Source organism: Enoplosus armatus, chromosome 1 (genome assembly GCF_043641665.1).
Source record: "Enoplosus armatus isolate fEnoArm2 chromosome 1, fEnoArm2.hap1, whole genome shotgun sequence".
In the NCBI taxonomy this organism is placed as follows: Eukaryota; Metazoa; Chordata; class Actinopteri; order Centrarchiformes; family Enoplosidae; genus Enoplosus; species Enoplosus armatus.
The window spans coordinates 26486625-26508376 of NC_092180.1; the positions used below are offsets into that span (position 1 = coordinate 26486625).

The 21752-nt window shown below is 43.6% G+C and overlaps 1 protein-coding gene across 2 annotated transcripts in view; it reads right to left on the minus strand.

The window, feature by feature from the left end:
• Positions 1-21752, minus strand: part of cdh8 (cadherin 8) — an 83100-nt gene that overhangs the window by 21676 nt on the left and 39672 nt on the right. For both annotated transcript variants that reach the window (XM_070909233.1, XM_070909226.1), the window contains exons 3-5: positions 7184-7303; positions 1603-1770; positions 1142-1329 (exon numbers count right to left, since the gene is read on the minus strand). In XM_070909233.1, coding sequence (XP_070765334.1) covers positions 1142-1329; positions 1603-1770; positions 7184-7303 — 476 coding nt within the window. The remainder of the gene's footprint in view (positions 1-1141; positions 1330-1602; positions 1771-7183; positions 7304-21752) is intronic.

Consider the following 21752-nt stretch of genomic DNA (forward strand, 5'->3'; position numbering starts at 1 on the left):
TATTATTATTACTATTATCATTATTACTAAACTGCTAAATGAATACCTCTCTGACAACATTAATCAAACATTATATTTGTATAGGTAGAATTAAGGGCTGAGTTGTTGCAGTGATTGCATCCTAATCAAGTGGCCACCACAATTTCATGGCAAACATACTTACACATACTAAATGCTCCATCCAGCTTTGCACAGACATTCCAGCCACTTTGTGTTTGAAACAAGAGCTAATGCGTGAACGGTTATTATTAGCTGCCACTGGACGAACAAACTGGGTGATGTTACGTACTCTACGTTATGTAGGATCATCATTATCATCATTACCAGGGACAAAGTGCATCTGTTGGGTCTTTCAGAGACATTTTAATGTCCAAGACTTTGCGTTCGTAGACACACAATCTGAGCACACACAATATGTGCTGCCAACTGTAACACTATGGTGAGGTCACCAGTTGTTATATTGTTGTGTATATAACTGACTTTCAGAGCATAAGAGCTGGCCTTTAAACTGTAAAGTGTCCTTGGGTGATTTGAAAGGCATTTTTATATATAAAATGTATTACTATTATTATTATTATTATTATTACATGTTTCAAGATTCTACATGTCAGATTTCATATGTGTACTTGAGCATTGGCATTGCCTTTGAGGAAAGAAAGCAGTGGGAATGCTTAAATTGCGCTTGGGCATCGCTGCGCTGCCAAAGTTTTTACTGCATCAATTGGAAGCATGTTATCATATTGTGAAGGACAGACGTACATTCAGGGATGTGCTGACAGCATTGCTGTTGATTTGGGGGGGTCTGACTCAGGACCCTTGGGCACGGATAAATCACAGGCGTTCGCGTCCTTTTGCCATCTCTGGTAAGGACAAAGCTGAAGTAAATGGCTACGACGATATTCAGTTAGAAAGGTAAGAAGTTAGACTTTACTTTTAAACCATTGGATTAACTGAAAACATTACAAGATCATTTATATTATTAGTTGAAGGGAAATTTTAATAAAATGTTAGCTACAAAGTGTCAGACTCAGGACACAGTTACCCGAGCTATTTCCATCCATTACCGTCCTTGGCCTTGTTGTGTTTGACTGCGAGAAAGAGTGCAAAGAGTTGACATTTCCTGCGAGTTTCCAGGTCTTACCCTTTTCAGTCGAAGAATGCCTTCTTGCGTCTGCGTGTCCGTAACAATCTCAAACATGCCTTGGTCATCCCCCTCCACGATGTTGTACGTCGACTTGGAATTCTCGCCGATGTCTCTGTCGTTTGCTTTCACCTTGCCACCCATTTTCCCCATCGGTAGGTCTTCAGGGATCACAAACTCATACAAACCTGGGGAGGGACAGACATAGCTCTCTTTTTGGTTTCCAGAAATGCTGATCGAATTAAACAAAATGATGGGAGCATATTAAAGCACTGCATCATCATTAGCCATTACAACAGTTCGAGGCATTCGTTTCTGAGCAGCCTGTTTGATGAAATGTGCTAAATAACATTTATTTTTTCCCAATTATTACCAATCAGAGAAACACTTATTTAGAGCAGCAGTCATTTGTTTCTCTTCTTAATTCGATTTGGGATGTTCAAGGTCGTGAAGTTCCTTACTTTTGGAGAACTTCGGCGGATTGTCGTTGATGTCCGTTAGCGTGACGGTGACGGTCGTGGTTCCAGACAAACCCCCCATGTGACCTCCCATGTCCTTAGCCTGAATGACCACCAGGTACTCCTCTCTCATCTCCCGATCCATCCCGTGGAGAGCAACTTTTATGGTCGCTGCAGGTTGAAACAGTTCATAACACATTAGTGCAATTATAAACATGACTGATATACTCTGCACATCATTTTAATGACACTCATGCGACTATGCACCAGCAAGCACAAGAAAAAGCGAGGCATGCGAGGTAACCTTCACGCCCACCATACCCACCCACCCACCCCCCCCACACACACACACACACACACACACACAGTTTGCTACGCGCATTATTTTAGACCATGACTTTACAAAACAAGGACTCCATACCAAGCAGAGGTAAAGACTTCCCTGCAGCACAGTCTGTGTGAGCATGGCAAGGTGGTCATGACTGAGCCAGTACCAGCACTGTGTTTGTTTTGGAATGTGTTGTTCCGCCGTCTGCAGTCATTTGTATTCTGATTGAGTGTGAATTATGCTGTCTGTCTTGTATAATCTTGAATATTGTATGCAGAATGGACCTTATTGACTCTGCCACGGCGCTGAATATAAAAAGGGCTCAGCACCGGCATATAGGGATAATCCACTCAGGAAACAGAGGCCCGCAGGATCATCAAATGAATATAAAACCCCTCATAAAAGCCAGGCTTTGGCATGACACCCTGCCTTGGTCCTGAGCCGCCTCAGACAATGAGAATATGCTTCGCTGTGATGAAAAATGTGGGAGGGGTTAGGATGTTGTCTGTGCCTGCATTTTCTATTCTTGAGATAGATTTACCTTAGAGATGTAGCACAGTTTCAGGGTCAGTTTTGCTTTTTGGAGGTCACACACAAACACTGATGATCTAAACAACTAGAGCATGTGAAGCAGAAGCTAAACAAAATTGCTACCTGACCTCATCAGCAAAAACTGCATTGAAGGAAGGAGCAATAATCTTGTTGTTGAGATCATTTAATGAATCGGTATATCAACTGCAACAAGCTTTTTTTTGGGGCATTTTGTCCTCCACCTCAAGCAATACACGTTGCTGTTACCATCATTCCCCTAGCCCAATGTGAATTATTAAACGCCTTCACAGTAACGACTGAGCAGGAAACTTTCCAGACAAACACACAGTGCATTTGGTGACCATGGGAACAGCACAACAAATCGATTTGGACCAGTTGGTCACATTAGTGCCGTAGACTGGTACTCCTACCATCCACTGTCTACCGAGTGTGATGTCCGTGTTTGACCCTAGTTTATTGTTGACACTGGCTTTACTTCCTCATTGTTCGGGGTCCCACAGGCCTCACCGCTATACGCATTTAAATAACAATAAGAATGAGTATGTAAGTGTTAAAATGGTAACCTTTTCAGTTTGCCACGAACTGGGCTTGTTGCGTACGTTCGTGTAGATGATGAAATATGGAAAGGAATGACCATAAACCTATAAAGCATTGATATTTCACCAAAAAAGTCAATATTTCCTGTTTAATATGTTGTATGGGCTATACGTGGACAAATATATATATCCTTTGTTTGCCACAAAGGCATTCACTGATAAAGAAATTGCATGCGGCGCAGTGGTTAGCACTGTCGCACGGGAGGGAAAGCTGGTTAGAGCGGGTTGGGGGTTCCCTTGAGCAAGACACTAAACCCTAAGTCGCTCCCGATGGAGACCAGCACCTTGCGTGGCAGCTCGGTCGCCATCGGTGTGTGAATGTGTGAGTGAATGGGTGAATGAGACTTAGCTGTAAAGCGCTTTGGGAACCGTGAAGGTTGAAAAGCGCTATATAAGTGAGATCATTTCCCATTTATGTTATGTCAGACAAAATCAGGTGTTATTGGCATACATTTAGGAAAAAGCCATTCAATATCAATAAGGAGAGAAGAAAAATCTAACGAAATTATTTTAGGGGTTGAGATTTTGTTTTCGGAGGATGTTCACTTACATGATGCTCAATTTTTGTACCCAGGTTATTTGAATGTCACGTAGATGAATAGATGCTGGGACCGATTGCATAACATTGTGAGTGCAGTAATAGGTAAGGAATCCCAAAACACAGTGACCCATTTTATTTAAAATGATAAATGAACGTCCTCATTCAAAAGGCAATGCAGTGTTAACACAGGGATAGTTTAGCATATTTTTAATTTGACCGATTTTACGACTTCTACTCCTGCGACCAATAATAATAATAATTACAATAATGTCATTTAATAGAGCACTGCACCACAGAGCACCACATGCAGTATGTAGTATATTGACTCACTTGTCCTTGTAAATGCACATGGAACACACAAAGAGCGTCTGAAGGACAGAGTGAGCGAGCACAGATACGCCTTAAAACAAGAAATCGGCCACCGTTTTAGACCATGAACATGTCCAATCAAATTAAGGATATGAATACAACTCATTCTGATTCTAATGTCTGCTCATGGAAGTACTCTACTGTACACTGTATTATGTCACTGGTCCACGCAGTAAAAAAAAAAAAAAAGTGCCTGCTGAGTGTGATTTTAGTGCGAGCTCCGACTGGCATCAGAAAGGTAAGCCTGCCTCTCCTCTAGTCACGCTGACAAATGAATCGATAAATAAAAAGAGCAACACAAACAAGTCACTCATACTCCCTCTCCCACACACACACACACACACACACACACACACACACACACACATAAACATACTTCAGTCATCCTGCTAGAAGCAACACTCTCATCTCTGTTGATCATCGTTAATTATTCAAATTAATTCCTAATCACTGAAAAGGGAGGATAGACAAACACTCATTTCCATAGATATTTGCCTCAACGTTTTTTTGTTGTTGCTTTTTTTTTTTTTTTTTTTTTCTCAACAACTATTAACCAAGTGATGAATTGGGGCATGATGTTTATTTATTTATTGAATGCTTTTTCGTTTCCAATGTGCCGTTGCAAGTGTCAAACGCATTCTAATGGTTGTTTTCCCCCCTCACCTTTTATTTTTCATTAACATTCATTAAAACATCTGGCTCACTTGAATGAGCCATCTGCACTCGCAGAAAGCATGAATGCTAATCCTTAAATTGTCCGTTCAGTGTGTCGTCTATAGCCACGTTCCGCTGCAGATGCTCCGAGTTTGTGACGCCTATGGCGGGCGAGGACGGGCCCCGTGTCTATGTGTCGAAGTGAGCGTTCGCCCTAATTATGCACATAAATTTTGAGACTCCCTTTCTTGAAGCTTGTTTATTGTGCGCTGTTTTCCAAATTGTGAGCAGTCGATTTCCATCTCATTTCTTATTAATGTCATTTCACCATTATTTAATCATATTGCTTACAGACACATGTTAAAAAGTCAGCTGGAAAAGCAATTAAAGATCCAATCTGGAATCTGTTTTGAGATAACTTTATGCATGATGACGCTGCCGAAGAGTTTGCCTTGTGAAAGGAAGAAGTAATTATTGTTATTTTGAATTCATAACGCAATGATGTTACGCAGCAGCGTATGAGCGCTGGCCCATTTAGCATTTTAGGACGACCGATGAGCTAAATGAAACATGCCGCTCAGTGATGTCCAGCTCTGCTCATACGGATCTTATGGTTTTGTAGTTTTAATAAGGACTTTCATGCAGCCCATTGTTGAACCTTACATTGTATCACTCGCATCAGTTGACCTGGCTAAACCAGGACAAACATAATAGAGAAACCACTGCATGTGTGTTGATGCGTCCCACTGATAGAGGCATACTTTTTGTCCTCACCCACCTACATGTGTGGCCTGTACTTCCTGTCGTGAGTATCAGCTTTATTTAGGGCCAGGGTGATTTTTATGAAGTAATATTGTGTGTGTGTGTGTATATATAATACTTTCCATTTGTGATGTCATTAACTGATCTGACAAGCCTGATGAAGGTGAGGATCTTATTTCTGTTTCACTCAGCCTGTCAGCTGTGTGGGTGCTTTTTTTTGCTCATTTTTCTCACCGTGTGGCTGCATTATTTAAATTTAAGCTATACACCCCTCATTTTAGTTATGGAACCCCCCCACTTATACATATTTTTTTAAGCCCCAGCGTGCTGTTCATGTGCATGAGTGCGCAGCTGCAGAGGGAAGTGGTAGAGGAAGGGAGCGAGCCTGGGAGCCTGAGTTAACAGCAGCCCCATGCAGCGATGATCTACAAGCATTTCAGAAAACAGATGGGCTGAGTTACCTGCAGTCCTTTTGTTGTTACACAACTTTTTAAGCATTAACCAACACTGTCAGCTCCCTTTTAGCGTGCATTTGCTAATGTTGTCCCTCACGGGCTTGCTGGAAAGAGGCGAGGTTACATAATAACAGACATTTACATAGTGGTGAACAGCACACTCGTTAACATAGTTGCCATGAGGTCTGCTGAGGAGGTTCCTTTTTCTTTTTTCTTTTTTTACTATAAATCCATTTTTTTTGTCCTTTCAGAAAATGTTTGCATTCTAAGCATAATGCACAGCAACAGAGTGAGATTTTCTCAGATGGGCCAGCAGGTGGGGAAGCTGTTGCAACTCCACTTGCTGGAAACTGTTCAACCTGTAGCACCTGCATGTACATTAAATACACTTCTCACTTACAGCTGTCACCTCACCACGTCTTTCTTTTTCCATTTAAAGGTCCCATATTATCCTCATTTCAGCTCTATATTTTTATTCTAGGACTCCACTAGAATAGCTTTGTCAGCCTGTCGATGTACAATAAGTCGGACCTTTCTAAGGTAAAGATATTCCTCACATTCAGTTGGACGTACTTACCTGGAGACTCAGTCTGATAGCGATAGCCCACTACTTGACGTGAGGTGACTTTGTGAGCTCATTTATCTAAGTTGAAGCAGGTAATGAAAAAGGGACAATGTTAAAATACTAAAAGGCCCTGGCCTGATGTGGCTGGCCCCCGTCTAGAGGAAAAAGGCTATTGGAATAAACCTTAGATGTGATCTCTGTTGCACTGTAAAGCCTGTTTCTTTCCTTTTTGTCCCGTGATGGGCGTGGCGTTCATTCATTACATTTTGTAATACACTGTGCTCTCCATTGGTTGGAAACAGACAAAGGATTTGCACACTGTATTAATAGCTCCCATTAAAATTAATGACGCAACGTTTTCGATCTCACAGAAATCTTCATGTCAGGCTTTGTCAAGGCAAACAATGAATAACAGCACAAAGGGCTTTGTCTGCCTAACAGAGGTGTCCTCCTTTTATGTCTCCTTTTCTCTTTAAGTCATGGTGATCACAACCGGACCTCCAAATTATTGTGCATTTTACTTTGTACAGATCTGCATGCTATTTGTAGTGTAATACTTAAGCAACTCGAGGCGGCCATCCCGCACAGGTGCCCCTTGAATCCGATGTGTCAAACGTGCTCCGAAATGGCCTCCAGTGTGTGTTGCTTTGTCTTCGAATTACATTTGTGGTGGAGGAACACAACCCTCACAGCGTGTGTGCCCACGGAATAGAGATTAAGCTCAAAATCCTAAAACACCAACAAGCACAGAACCGCATTTACCTGAGTTGGGGTCTATGGAGAAATATGGTTGTCCCTCCAGTATGCTGTAGACTAGTTTAGCGCTGTTCCCGTACACTGGATCGTCGGCATCTGTGGCTGTTACCCGGGTAACTGGGGTACCTGTGGGGCAGGAAAGACAGAGTTATGAACTAAAACTCCATAGGCAATCATCTCGACAGAGCTCTGTGCTAAGAAATCTGGAAGTGCTGAGCCAATCAGGATGAAACTATTCTGCCCTATGTGGGGTTGATTTGCTGGAAAATCCGGTCCCATCTGTATCAGACATGCTTGATATTTGCCCTCCCCTGCTCTTCAAAACATGTTGCACTCTCTTCAGCAGACAGGGAAAAAAAAGACCCCCACCCCTTTTGACCCCACCAATCTGCAGTGAAATAATAAACAAATGTAGTGTTTTCGGGGTCTGAACTCAAAAACAACATGATATTTGAACAAGCATGCAGGTACACATGCACACAACTCTATCTTGTACTGTGCAACCACATGCCCTTAATTTGCCTCCTGACCGTGTGTGTGTGTGTGTGTGTGTGTGTGTGTGTGCGTGCGCAGTTCTGCCATCAAAATGCCAATTACTTTAGGCAAATGTGACGTGACTACAGATGAAATATGTTATAAAGGGTGTTTGGCCCAACTGAGCAAACCAGCCGTGTCAGTGTGGATTAGTCGTTTAGCCTCTTGTGATGCTAGCGTCTGCTGGATATGTTAGCTCGAGTGCAAATCAACATGACAGTGACGGATGCGTCGCATGCTCATTGTAACACAGCAGGAGAAAGTAAATGTATGTGCCGGTGGCCAAACTTTACTTTACCATGCTTTTTATTGGTCCCTAAAAAAAATGCAGACCAAAATGTGCGTCGCAAACACTTAGATAGATATTATAAGATAATCAAATGTATCACTTAAAGAGTCTAACAAACAGGAAGGAAACGCTTAACCTTCTCAAATGAGTTTGCCCAATTAAAAGTTTGGCTACATTAATGTAACTGTTGGCCCGAGTATATTTTAAAATGCTATATCACTATTCCTTTAACACTGGAGCAATGTGCCATTACCTTCACCCCAACAATACTCAATGTCGCAGAAATTAAGTCCTTTATTAAATGAGGTTTGCAGAAAAAGTACGCAAAGACCTTCATCAATACACCAACTCTGCCAAACGCTCAAGGCCAATCAGAGAATAGATTAGTGACAATTCAATCCGCCATTCATAGCTCTATTAGAAGGTATCAGGGAAAAACGCACTGAGAAAGGGAATATAAAGAGACTATTAACGCAATTAAACTCATCCATTTTAATTCACAGTGACCTAGCTCCTCATCAGTCTCAGCGTGAGGGAGTGTGTGTGTGCGAGAGAGGAAGACGGAGGGAGAAGAGGCTGACATGCTGACAGTGAGCAACACGCTGGCAGGAAGCTACAGATGGTATGGTAATTGTTTCTGTGAAAGATGTTAAAGAGGTATTGCGACAACAAAGGGAGGCGTCCCTCGTCGCAGACGGCTCAGGTCCCGCCACGGGCACCTCAGTCTGTCCACTGCAGACGGAGAGGCTTGTCGTGAAGACCCGCGCCGAGTGCGAGCGTGGTGATTCAGAGGTTTTTCGGTCATGAATTAAAAACATAAAAAAAAAAAACCCGCCAGATTTGTTGTGTCCCTGCAGCGTCTACAGGGTGTAACCTGCAAATCAGACATCTGTATTCTGCTGGCATGTTGTCTTTCGCTGCCACTGCAGGGACTGAAGCAATCTCCAACTGACCAATGTGCAGCACAGAGATGACTTAAGATACATCTGACCTACAAGAAGTTCAAAACAAAACTCTGGGAATACATATTTTATCTCCAAACCAAAACCAATTCAGCATAACCACTGCAAAAGCAGAAAAGGGGCCTTTTCATAAATAGCTTTTCATGTTTTTTTTTTTTGAGATCCAGTTTTTTATCTCCTGCATCTCCTTCATGACGTCAGCCACACGTGTCAAGCGTTGATTAATGGTCACCGCCGTGCCTGTGGTCTTGTAACAGCAAAACAAAGCAAAAGCCACCTTTGCACTCACAACTAGAGTAGCAGTTCCACTGTTGCAACCCAATTATTTCACAGTGAGAGAGCCTCAAGTGGTCCTCTGAGACAGAGGTGTTCTAGTAATTCATAGTCTTATGATGACCCACGCTGTTGTGTTGCCAAAGCTTACCTTGTAAATTTCACACTGCTTGTTACACCCCATGTCTTTTTGCAGTTTTTAGATCACAGCAGATCAATGAGCTCTCTTTCTGTCTGTGTTTCTGCTTGCTGTGATAGCACTAGCAAAAAAAACAAAAAAACAAAACAACAACAACAACTAAAACAGCATGTTATAACTTGATGTCAGCTGCTGATAGACTCGAAATTGTGTCTACTTGAATCCACTGGTGCTGCCGCTCAGGTCACTTACTCCCAATTTAAATGAAATAAACGGTGAGCGTGATATTCCAGTTATCACATTTCAATGGCTATTAACACTCATCATTGCATTGAGTCTACTCTCCGTAGACTGAATGTGAGATGTTGAAAATGCTCACATTACCTCAAATCTACACACCATATAGGATAACATCATTAGCATGAGGCTATCCCTGTGTGCTATTCACAGTTCTGCCTACAAACCCGGCATTATGTGGGAAACAAACGCGCTTGGTAAGGAAATAAAACATCAAATAAATTGGTTGACAGAATGTAAGGAAACATAATTATATGAATTATATTCCACAGATGTGTGCAATAACCCAAATTGGTGCGCTCATGCAGTAATGCTGGGAAGCAAATTATATCCCGTGTGCCATAGGTGTTTGCCAATTGTCAAATGAATAAAATGAGAGACAGCTAAGGAAATTGCACCTCCTTTTTTTCAGAGATACAGAGCCTTATCTGCCTTAAAGTTAAATTACTACTACTACAGAGGGAGAAGGCAGCCATCTACACATGCCTAATTATGAAAAGTACCTTCGTACTTTTAAAAAGGTGTCTGACTATTGCAAACAGGTTTTATAAATTCAGTTACACTATGGATTGAAGTGGAGGGAAGCAGAGGGTAGGGGAAAAAAAATCTTCATAAAAACAGTGGAACCGGTGAAGCATGAAATAGCTCCTCTTTCTTTCCCTCCCACAGGGTAAAATGCTCCTCACCACCCCTGATAAAAAAAAATGAGGGATTAGGAAAGCCAGTGTTTTGGTCCTGTTTCAAATCAGTGCAGATTAGCTCGTCCTTCCCCTTGATAATGCGCAGAAATTTCAGGGACACTGCAGAAATGGATGCAGCTGTAGGCCAGGCGATGGGCACAGAAACTCGATTGTAGGAGGAATATTGTCTCCGGCTTTCATTTGAAGCCTGTAGCATTGTGGCGATTACAATAATAGCAACACAACACCTATAAACTTCCAGGGATGGAAAAAAAAAAAAGAAGCTGAATGGCTGCAAGAAACAAAAACCAGCCGGGGAGGAATTAGGCATGTAAAAAGCCTACAACGGAAAAAAAAAATATGCAACTGATGTCCTGTGCACTCCACTGCTGTGGCAACTTTCTACCTACAAAACTGTTTCTTACGCACCACTCTTTGTCAAACCTGTTTGAAATGTGCAAGTGGGTGCAATCATGCTACTTCCTGTCTAAATGGATTAGTCTCACTTTTCTCCCGCTGTCTAGCAGATGCCCAGACACTGAAGGATTGCGTATAACCTTTCCCTGGGAAAGCAAATCTCCCTCTGTTGGTTTGGGCAGTAGCCCACAGAGTGACACGCATTAAGCATGTAGGAAAATACGGCCCGCATTAACGGTTGTTTTCCCACGCTGAGTGTAATCTCATTAATCACGTCCCAAAGTTCACAGGATTTAAAACCACACCAATAATTTAAACGCTTCACTCATTTCAAAGGATGCCATTACTGCGTATGAGGCATTTCCGTCAAATTTACAGCTGTTGTTTTTTTTGGTTGAAGGGCGCGCAGTTTCTAAAAGGGCCTCAGAATAAAGACATGGGGGTCTAGCCTCCTGTTTTATCAACCGACAGAAATAATAGGGCACCCACTTCCTATTTACTCTGTACACTGGCTCAGTGATAGGAAATCAATAGGAATCTTCCTTGAACCAGAGAGAGGATAAATTGGGGGGAAGGGGGCGGGGGTACAGCCCCGATGTGACACACAATGGCTGTGGAAGGACATTGCAGCTTATTTATGTAACACATTATCCCGCAACACGGCTCCGTCCGTGTGGCCTGCTTATTTCCTTGGAAGTATTGCAAAGATAATCAGACAGTGGCGGGTCATGAAGATGTGGCTTTGAGCCATCACGAGATGCTCGTTTGCAGACACTTACTGGACACTGCAGGGTGGCAGGAACAGGAAATGAATTTGAAAATGAAACGTAGCACTTGTCTGCAGCTTTGTCTACAAATAGGGATTTTTCATTTTTTTGATTTTTTTTTGGGGGGGGGGACTTGTCAGGAGTATGTCCACCATTCAGACATTTCAGGTGACATAAAGGAAACACGTAAGCAATGAAGTGTCCACAGTGTTCAAAAGTAAGATGTTCATTTACCCCCAGCTAAGGGCATCAAAGACAGCTGCTGGGCGATGACGTGAAAATGAGGAATATTGTATATTCTTGATAAATGAACACCATTGTTTGAAACTGTGTGTGATGGGACTCACAATTAAGTGTCTTGAACAAACTGGATGACAAAAAAAACCCCATCAGACTATTGTACAACTGTATAGCTCACTTTATGAGATATTCCGCAAAAGTGAAAAACACTGCATTGCACAAAACTATTACTACGCCTTTTTTACAATGTTTATATGCGCAGAGGCTCTATTTTCCAGTTGATCTCACAAGAATATGAGCTGCCCCCCCCCCCCCCCCCCCCCCCCCCCTCCACCCCCTGTTGCCCAGAATTCACCCTCAGCATGCTTAGCACAACTCAGCAAACCGCGCCACAGGGAAGCACTCTCAGCGCAAGTACCATCATACCTATAATCACTCGAAAAGAATGTGTCATTACAGTTCATTTACCATTGCTGGGATTGCTAGACTTCTCCTCCACATCCCTCCGTCCAACAAGCATGACAGCTGCGTAACATCTCAGCTCTGCTCGGCTTGGACCGGCTCAGAAGCGTGAAGGGTAGAAGACAGGGGGCATTCATATGTATGCAGGCACTGAGCCATAGAGAAGGGATATCACTGAGGCATGGGGAGAGCTGTGGGCTGCATGAGGCGTGGGGCTAACAGTGCCCTGCTGTGAGCCCTACCCGGGTAAAACAATACTGTTTATGTCTGACTGGCTTTACACCGTGGGGGTCGAGAGAGAGAGGGAGAAATGCAGGGATAAATAGAGGGGCAGAAGTGTGCATGACAGCACATACTTTACTTTTGCTGGTTTTTTGCAACAATAAGGTATGCACAAAGCAAATATTACATATTAGAACGTTTTCTTATATTAGAACACGCCGCACTCTTTTAGCAGCCATGTTTGAGGTCTACAGCTAGTCAACTGACAAAGTAAAATGCTGCCGTCTCAGAAGAACTTAACAGATATGGCTGTTTTTGATATTTTCTTTACAGTAAAAAAAAAAAAAAAAAAAGTTTTATGAAACGTCAGCCTGTTAGCTATAAAGCTACATGCTGCAAACAAAATTGCACACTAACTAGCCGCTAAAAGCGAGCAGCTAAAACACTGGCAGTTAGCTTTGATAGAGAGCCGAAGCCAAAACCTCCCGGGATTTGTTCCAGAAGTAAGAAAAGCTCATTCAAAATCCCACTGACATTTGCAGCGACACTTGCACCGCCTTGGAGCAGAGCCTCTCTCAACAGCGTGTCCTGTGGCCCGCTTCAGATGTCTACGCAGGGGCAGCTCAATCGGGAGAGACTGAACAAATATTTCTTTCACACATGCATGATAAAGATAAGACATGCGAAAAGTCTGGCGATTAGGCCCCATCATGACGGCATCATGTTTTAGTCCCCCCCCCCCCCCCGATGGAGACTAGACCATGGTGGTGGGGGTGAAAGGATGCTGAAGATCTGCATGTGGTGAGGAGTGGTCATCTGATGAGCTCACGTGATGACAGCTGACAGCGAGCGACAGGAGAACAGATTTAGGTTTTGGCAGCAGCAATGTGATTGGCTGATGGAGATTGCGGCAAAATCTCATTGGGTAGTGAGAGAGTAAACGCCCATGATCAGCTGATTAGAGAAACAGGAAGAGGGAGAGAGGGATTGTGAACGAATGAGCAAAAGATAGTCTTCCTGACTGGACTTACGCTGAGCTTCATTTGTTGAAAAATCATCTAATATGGCGGGTTTCTTTAATATTGGCGAACATTTCCCATAAGCCCTACACCTTTGTGGGCTAAACGTCACAACTCGACAAATGAGGCGAGTCCATGTCAAGGGGCCTCTGGCAGAGAGGACTGAACGCTGTAAAGCTTTTTAGACAGCCGAGATCACAACAAAAAAAATAAATGGAATCATTGGAATCACTGTTTGACTTTATTAAAACCAGAAAGGTGTCACTTTTCTCACAGGGACTGCTGTAGTGGATGCTGATTTGTCTTAGAATATGCAAAGTAGACGCAGTCGTGGTGCACCATACCTGCGTCCAACGTGGCGTTAATGCTGCATTTATTGGGATCGTTCACCAATCCCTTTCCTCTCACATTCTCACACGGTTTTATAAATGTCTTACTTCACAACATCCTGTGATGCTGTGCTGGCCCTATCCCCGACATTTCAAAGTCTAGAGAAAGACTGCTGAGCCTCTGACTGCCGTTATAACGTCTCTCATGCGCTCAGGCAAATCTTTGAATCAGGTAAACTCTTCACAACCAATTTGGCTAGTATCAACAGAAATAGACTTCTTGACTGTGATAAATGAATGTGAAAAGGTGGTTCAATATTCAGAAATTGCAACTCACCAGCCAATTAGACAACTGTTCAACTAAGCCACGGAACAAATGATGTTAACGGCGTGCTCGCTGTAGCTGCTCCCCCTGTCATTAAGAATTAGACAGTCGTCCGTCTGTCTGTTGGCCAGTAAATATTTTTTTCTGCTCTCATAACTGTCACTTCTACAACGGCACATTGCAAACTAATGTAATGAACCCAAGCGTAGTGACAATGTAATAATGCATCCCATGGCAATGACTGTTTAAATGAGTCCAGCCTTCACTTAGCCACTGCTCATCCTCCCTCCCGCTTTTCTAGGTCAGAAAGATGGCGTGCCAAACCCTTTTTCTAAAATGGCTGGTCTGTCCCCTGATAGCGCCATTGCAGTGACAGCAAAGTGATTATGTATTGATCATGATCACATAGACACTGGTGTAGCTCTCCCTCCTGTCTGTGGGCAGAGAGGATAATAGCTCATGATCAGACGGGGAGACTGACAGCCCATCTCTCCAGGCAGTACCACCAGCACTATTTTTGGACAGTGCCACCTATTTGATTGAAATGCACGCGCACGGATGGGGGTATAACGCAAGAATTAAGAGGCGATTAGCGCTGTGAGGCAGAGTATTGTCAAACACAAAGTGTAGCGCTGTGCTGTAGTGTGGCAGGCCAAAAGCTCTTGATAACACAGAAACGGTTGTAACGAGGTGGAGAAACAAGCGTGTCGAGGCATCCTTTCATCCGTCCATCCATCCCCGTCCGTCTATTCTCTCAGAGGAGAAGATGACATACTTGGAGCACCGCCAGTTGATTTTCCTACAGTAGTCAAAGCCAGTTTTAGATTCCTGGGCTGCAGATGGGCATTTATGGCAACACCGCAGATGGGCATTGAGGGAAACCCTTAAACAAATAAGCACGCTCATAAACAACTGGCATGTGGGAACTTTTTTGTCATTTGCCAGTGCAGCCTCAAACCTCCCATCTCTTCATTTGTCACCATTTTCCACCAAACTCTCATATGATCTACAGCCCAGGCTGTGACTAAAACTGGTGGCTGTCCTCTACCATGATGCTTTATATTTGTATCAGATGTAAGCATTTCAGATTACAGAGAGGCGCGGTGAATAATTGCGAGGCAGGAGAAAAAATAACTAAATAAATAAACGTGGTCTCCCTAAGCCCATCAGTCTTCATAACGGGACTAAAGCATACCCATGCTAAACTGCCTGTTTCAGCAGGGCCGCCGAACGCAGCGGAGGAACAGGGCAAATGAATGAGGAACACCCTGCGGAGGCTGAAAGGATCGGGATATACGTGTGTTTATTTCAGGCTGTAACACACTTTTCAAAATTGGACTTGACCAAAGACAACATGGGCCAGAGGAGGGCTTTACAACAGGAAGAAATATCAAGATATGGTTGTCAGCATCCAAGAAATTGTTCCCCAGAGCCAATGATGGATAAGGGACGCTGCGCTTTTGAGGAGTAAGGGACCGTCACACTTAAGCACTTATATTGTCATTGTTGTAGTACAATTACTAGTCTTTTATAAGACAGAGGGGGAGCCGTCACAGAGAAACTGGGGACAGTGTTTGTGTGTGTGTGTGTGTTCATGTGCTTGCCTATGTTTGCGTGTGTATACAATACGTGTCTGTGTGTGTGTGTGTGTGTGTGTGTGTGTGTGTGAACATGACATCCCTATTTCAAGGAGTCGGGCTACTGAGTCCGCCGCCTTGACAAGCCGTTTACAGGAACGGCAGGAACAAAATAATTAAGAGGGTCCTTTGTTCCCCACTGATGGCCGTAACATATGCCGCCATTTTAAAGGGTTGTGTCATTGATTCACTTTAATTAGTTCATGGGAAATGTGTGCAACACGCAGATAGAGTTCAGGACTGGAAGTCGAGGACGGAAAATTGGGCACTTCACATGTTTAATTGCTCCCAAGGCATTTACAATGGCAAGGTAATAACAAAGAATAAGGCAAAGCATATTGTCTAATGAACAACTTTATCATGGCTAAATGAACAAAATGCAGCTTAATTTGAGAAGTCTGCCACGGGGGCGAGGGTGTTTAATGTGAATTATGCCTCTTCAATAAAAAAAAAAAAAACAACAAAAAAAACAAAAAAGAAAAAAAAAAAAAAAACAAGTTTCAGCATAATGCAAAACTGTGGTGGGAAATGAACTTGCGGTTAATATTTTTTGCCGCACTACATCAGCACTAGCTCCTGAGAGTAGTAAACCAGAGATCAAAGTTATTACTTAATACCAGAAATGAATTACTTATGTATACGCTGTTGCCAAAATGCCCTTAACGAGGCGTGTAGCCCAATGCGGTTCCAGCTGAGCTGCTCAGTGGCCAACAGCAGACAACTCCCAGTGCGTGTGTTTATATACAGTGTTTCTGTGTGAGTGGAGAGCTGCTGTGCACCACGGAATAACACAACTAGGCGAAAATAATAAAACGCCCCGTAACAGACAGCGACATAGAACAAGAAGGGAATTGGGATGAATGGACTGATAATAAAACGCCACGTCCGGCCCACTTCACCTTCCTATTTTTTAACCCCAAATCGTGCGGCTTTTCAAGTCCAAGCTTCTCGCAGCAAATGTCCCCAGCATCGAATCCCCCTGCGAAACCATCAGGCCTTCCTTGATACCTGGACAGGAAAAACAGACCGCACTGCATGGACGGGGAAGAGGCCCTGTCGGAAGTCGACTAAGTCAGTACATTTTCAATTGCAGTGTTGATGTTGTTTTTAAAGACCCTTTAAAGAGACCCTGTTTTTTTTCTCCAATGGGCTTCTAAGTGTGAGTTTTGGCGTCCTAGGTGGAAACAAAAGTTGGAGCAGTTTTGGGGGATTTCGTGTGAGAGACTTTCTGCGTTTGAGTTTCTGTCCTCTTATTACTGGTTTGAAGTGGGCGGGGCTCAATTATAAAAAAAAGGTGATGTCATCGTTGCCCTGCGCCGATCAAAATGTAGAAATATTTGAATCTAATTCTGATGACTGTTGGTGGGTTGTTTGCTCATGTTACCAGGAACTGTCAGTCTTTCAGTGTTATACTCTTCATAAAAACAAAAAAAAACTAGAGATGTAGTTTTTTTACTTATTTATTTGTTGCTTATTTAGACATTAATATTTAATGTTATTGTGAAAAACTTAAATACTGGATCACCAATACAATGAGGAAACATAAGGTCTGAGTCACTTGACCTAATTAGGTGTGTATATGAAATAAATGAGTATGTTTTAACATAAATTGAGCATTACAACTTGTTGCAAAATGAACACTGTAATGTCCATATTACATCATATAATGATCCACAGTCCTCTCCAAATGTATAGCCTGAGCCTACAGGTAATAGTCAGGGGAGTCCGTCAGCTGTCTGTAACAGAAAAGTAAATTTGCTTTAGGTGCCAGTGTGAACATTCAGTGTGCTATTTTCATATTCTGGGGGCAGCAGCAGCAGCAGCCCTGGGGATGACGTTGCATTAAAAACAAAGGACGAAACATCGCCGTCCCTCATCCTCATCGACGACTCCCCCAGGCTGCTGCAGTGCAAGAAGATGTTCTCAGTAAATTACATGTTTTCCATTCTTACAGCCTGCAGAGATTAAAAAAAAAACAAAAAAACACATACACACACACACACACAGTCACTCTATGACAGCGGTAGCACACAGTCTGTAGCCTGTAACCCCAGCGTTTGGCCTATCTAAAAGCAAGGCGTGACATGAGGTCCTCCGCCTCCCACACAACTGCATTAAGACACTGAACTCCAATGAATCCGGCCATGTGGTTTGTTTCAGCGCCGAGCACCTTCTAAGTAACATTCTCTGTCATCTGACAGCCGTCCTGGATTGACAAGGGTTAAAGTGTTTTTTTTTTTTTTTTTCCCCAGAGGAATGTCGAAAAAACCCGCTACGTGACCGGTGACTTAATGCCTCCGTCAGCCGGTGAGAGCGGTGCTATGCCGCCGCCTGACAAGCAATCCATCACGGAGAACACACAGGCCGAAAGCTGCACGCCGCCACGCGACAGACACGCTAAAGTACACGCCTACAGCGAGCACCTCACTGACGCATGCACGCACGCATACCCACGACGAGATGGACACGCTCACTGTTAAACATGCTGACAGTCATAAAACACAGGAAGACAGACAGATGTCCGAACACAGTCCAAATACTGAGCAAACACCTAACCGACCCCTAAACTGTCAAAGTAGGTGGCCAGCAGGAAAAAAGAAAAAAAAAAAAGGGGGGGGGGGGGGGTTGTTAGAGAAGGAGAGCAATGGTGGAATGTGGATTTACACCCCTAGTAATCCCAAGGTTTGTTTACACTCCCAGAAGTGAAGTGAAATTTTAAAGGGCTATCTCTGTAGCGTGCCGGAGAGCAGATTCACCCAATTACACAGCAGCCCCCAGTGTGACATAGTAAACCTGCTGTAGGATTGACTGTGTGTGTGTTTGTACACGTGGGCTTTATGTGTGTGTGTGTGTGTGTGTGTGTGTGTGTGTGTGTGGACACCAGACTGTGACTGCGGTAAAACCACAAACTGACTAAATCCATACTGCAGTGTGTGTGTGTGTGTGTGTGTGTGTGTGTGTGTGTGTGTGAGAGAGAGAGAGAGAGAGAGAGAGAGCAATACAGCTGCCAATGCTCCAATATACAAATACACAAACAGCCGGAGCAGGGGGAAGGCTGTGTGATGCCACAAATCAGACGGGCCCGCATGACAAGCAAGACAGGAGGGTAAAACACACAGTAACCAGGCCTGGATTTGGTGTCGGGCCCTGTGATAAAATACAATAAAAACCAGAGCGTTTAAAGTAATGTCTGAACAAGAAATAAGACCCCCCCAAAAAAAAAGAAAGAAGGAAAGGTTAAAAAACTAAATTACAAGCAGACCCATAAATTTTGGTGACAAAATAAAAGCAGTAAAAGCACGGCGGGCGAGTCTTCTTCTTCTTCTTCTTCTTCTTTTTTTACTTTCCCTTCATTGTATCAGACAGCTGAGGCGTGGCAGTGAGTGTACCAGCCAGGCGAGGGCTTTAGTTAATGGGGACAGACATCAAGAGGAGGGCCTCGTCCGTACTGGAGATTTGATCCCTTCGTCTTATCAGCCTCTTTTTCAAATGACCTTGCTGTGTGGACTTTTATGCCTCTCCCCCTTTATTCTCCGCCGGTGATTGGATGGGCCTCTCCAGTCTCAAATCTCTGCCACCTTGATGAATGTGTTCCACCCTCATTTATGTTGCTTTGACCAATCCCCCCCCCCCCCCCCCCCACCCAACCCCCTCCCGCCACCAGCTACAGTATGGCACATGAATCTTGAAGGTGTACTCTCACACACACACACACACACACACACACACACACACACGACAAAAAAGCTAATAAAGATATTTGCTAAGCCCTCATTTTTGCTTCGTTTCTCTTGCAGTTAAATCAAGTCTACACAGTCTTTTGTGGGAGCAAAACGTAACTTTGAAGAGTGTTATTATGTCTTTCAAATGGGATGCAATCACTGCTTTTAATTTTAGGTACCGGGTGCCTGCAGCGTCCAAATAGTTATGGTTGGTACCACAGACAATTAATAATGCAGACATGGAGGGATGAGAGTACAGGGTATCCTGTTCTCGCTGCTCGACACTGTAAAATCACCTGAAGCATGAAAAGGGAGCACACACACACACACACACACACACACACACTTATGTTGACTTTTGGCCGCACAGCCACAGAGCAAAGGTTCTTGCTTTTTTTGCAAAAAAAAAACAAAAAAAGCAACGAGTGAGTGGGAATGACGTGCTGCACAACACAAGATGCAGCATGAAGGCGACGCAAAGGAGCAAAGAGGGATGAATGCCGAGCAGGAAGAAGACAATAAACAAAAAAAAAGGCCCAACAACACAACATTAAATATCCACAACTCTCCTCCTGAATAAGTAATAGGTGAGCCACGGCTGTGCGCTGAAGTATGCGTGTTAGAAAGTGTCCTTGGCATCTTAGCAGACATGAGTAAGCATTTGCCAAGTCGGCGAACTGGAGCCCTCCTCATTTTGCCTGTTACAGCGATGATGATGCAGCGAGGACCTCCCACTCACCAGCATGACTTCAAGCAGTCCCTCGTCACTTCTGGCTGATATATGACACAGCTGATAAGGACACACACACACACACACACACACACACACAGGCAGACACACTCGCAGGAAAGTTAGACTACTCCCACAGACCTCTGAAATGGAACTTTTTCCTGAGTGTCACATCGAAGGATTCACCAACAACATCCACAAATGCGTTGCGTCCCAATCAGCAGAAATGGATTCCTCCAGAAGTTAATAACCAAAGCTCTGAAATTACAGAGCTCTGTTGTGCGCGCATAAATAAATGAGGGGACGTCGACAACAACATATATTTTTTTTTTTTTTTAATTTTAAAGTCTGTCAAACGGTGTAAACGCGAACGCGTCGTGAAGGCCGGCAGCGCGGCAGAGAGAAAGCGCAGTGAATGATCCCAGCTCAGTGTGTCATCTGTAGAATGAAGGGGCCCGGCAGGCAATTAGCGAGCAAGTGTGGGACTGAGTGAGTGAGAAGATGACTGTTTCAGCCGAGCTACACCCGATCCGTCTCCAGTACGACGTTCTATGTAACCCTGGCCTAATGAATGCAGCTGGTGGCGCTGGCAGCAAACTCCACTGATCTATTGTGCAGGTGCGGTTTGCAGCCCGAGCTCTCTAATGACACGTGGCTTTTATTAGTGACAACCACACACCTGTTGAGCCCACTGTGTCGTATAAATATTTGGACTTTTTTTTTTTCTTTTTTGTCATGACACGTCAAAAGATATATAATCACAGGCACGGCAACGTGTTTGCCGTCGACACATGTGCAACTTCTGTTGAGCATTAAGAATTATGTGACTAATCTCCCGTGCTGCAGTGAGATACAAAAAGCATGGGGACACAAAGGTTCCACATCTGTGGCTGTGAATTGTTGTATATTGCATAAAGCAACAACAATATCAAGGCCATGCTATATTGTGTGGTGCTGGTGCGCTGGTGGCCATAGAGTCGCAGGCTGTTGCAGATCAGCGCTAGTATAATTCATCTGGGTTATACTGATATTGGTGCTGTTTAAAAAGCATTATATATACTACACAAGCAGAGATGGGTGACATAGAATAGATTAAATCCCTTAAAGAAATGTTCCACCATGTCTTGGTCACAACAACTCTTGGCTGTTTCCGCTCCGCGTCTACTTCCATGTTGCAGTCGCACCCACTCTTGTCACGGTGAGAACTTCACAACCCGTGACAACAGTTGTATAATGTCTTCTGTGGCTCTGGAGGAGTTTGGAGTTCGAGGCCTGAAGAGAGGGCCTGCATTACGGGGAGGTGTGAGATTCAAAAGACGTGGGCATTTACTTGTCAAGTGGGTGGAACAAAAGTCTCCATTGACTTGTATTATGGGAATTTTAAGGATTCCAGTGTTTTCCGGAGCTTGAACCAAATTAAGTGAGAATATCGCCTTCTCCCCTGCATTGATTTTCACGACTCCTTTTTAAAATCAAATCTGTCTCCAAGCCCCCAACTTCATGGAAGCACAACGCCACATTGATGCAGGAG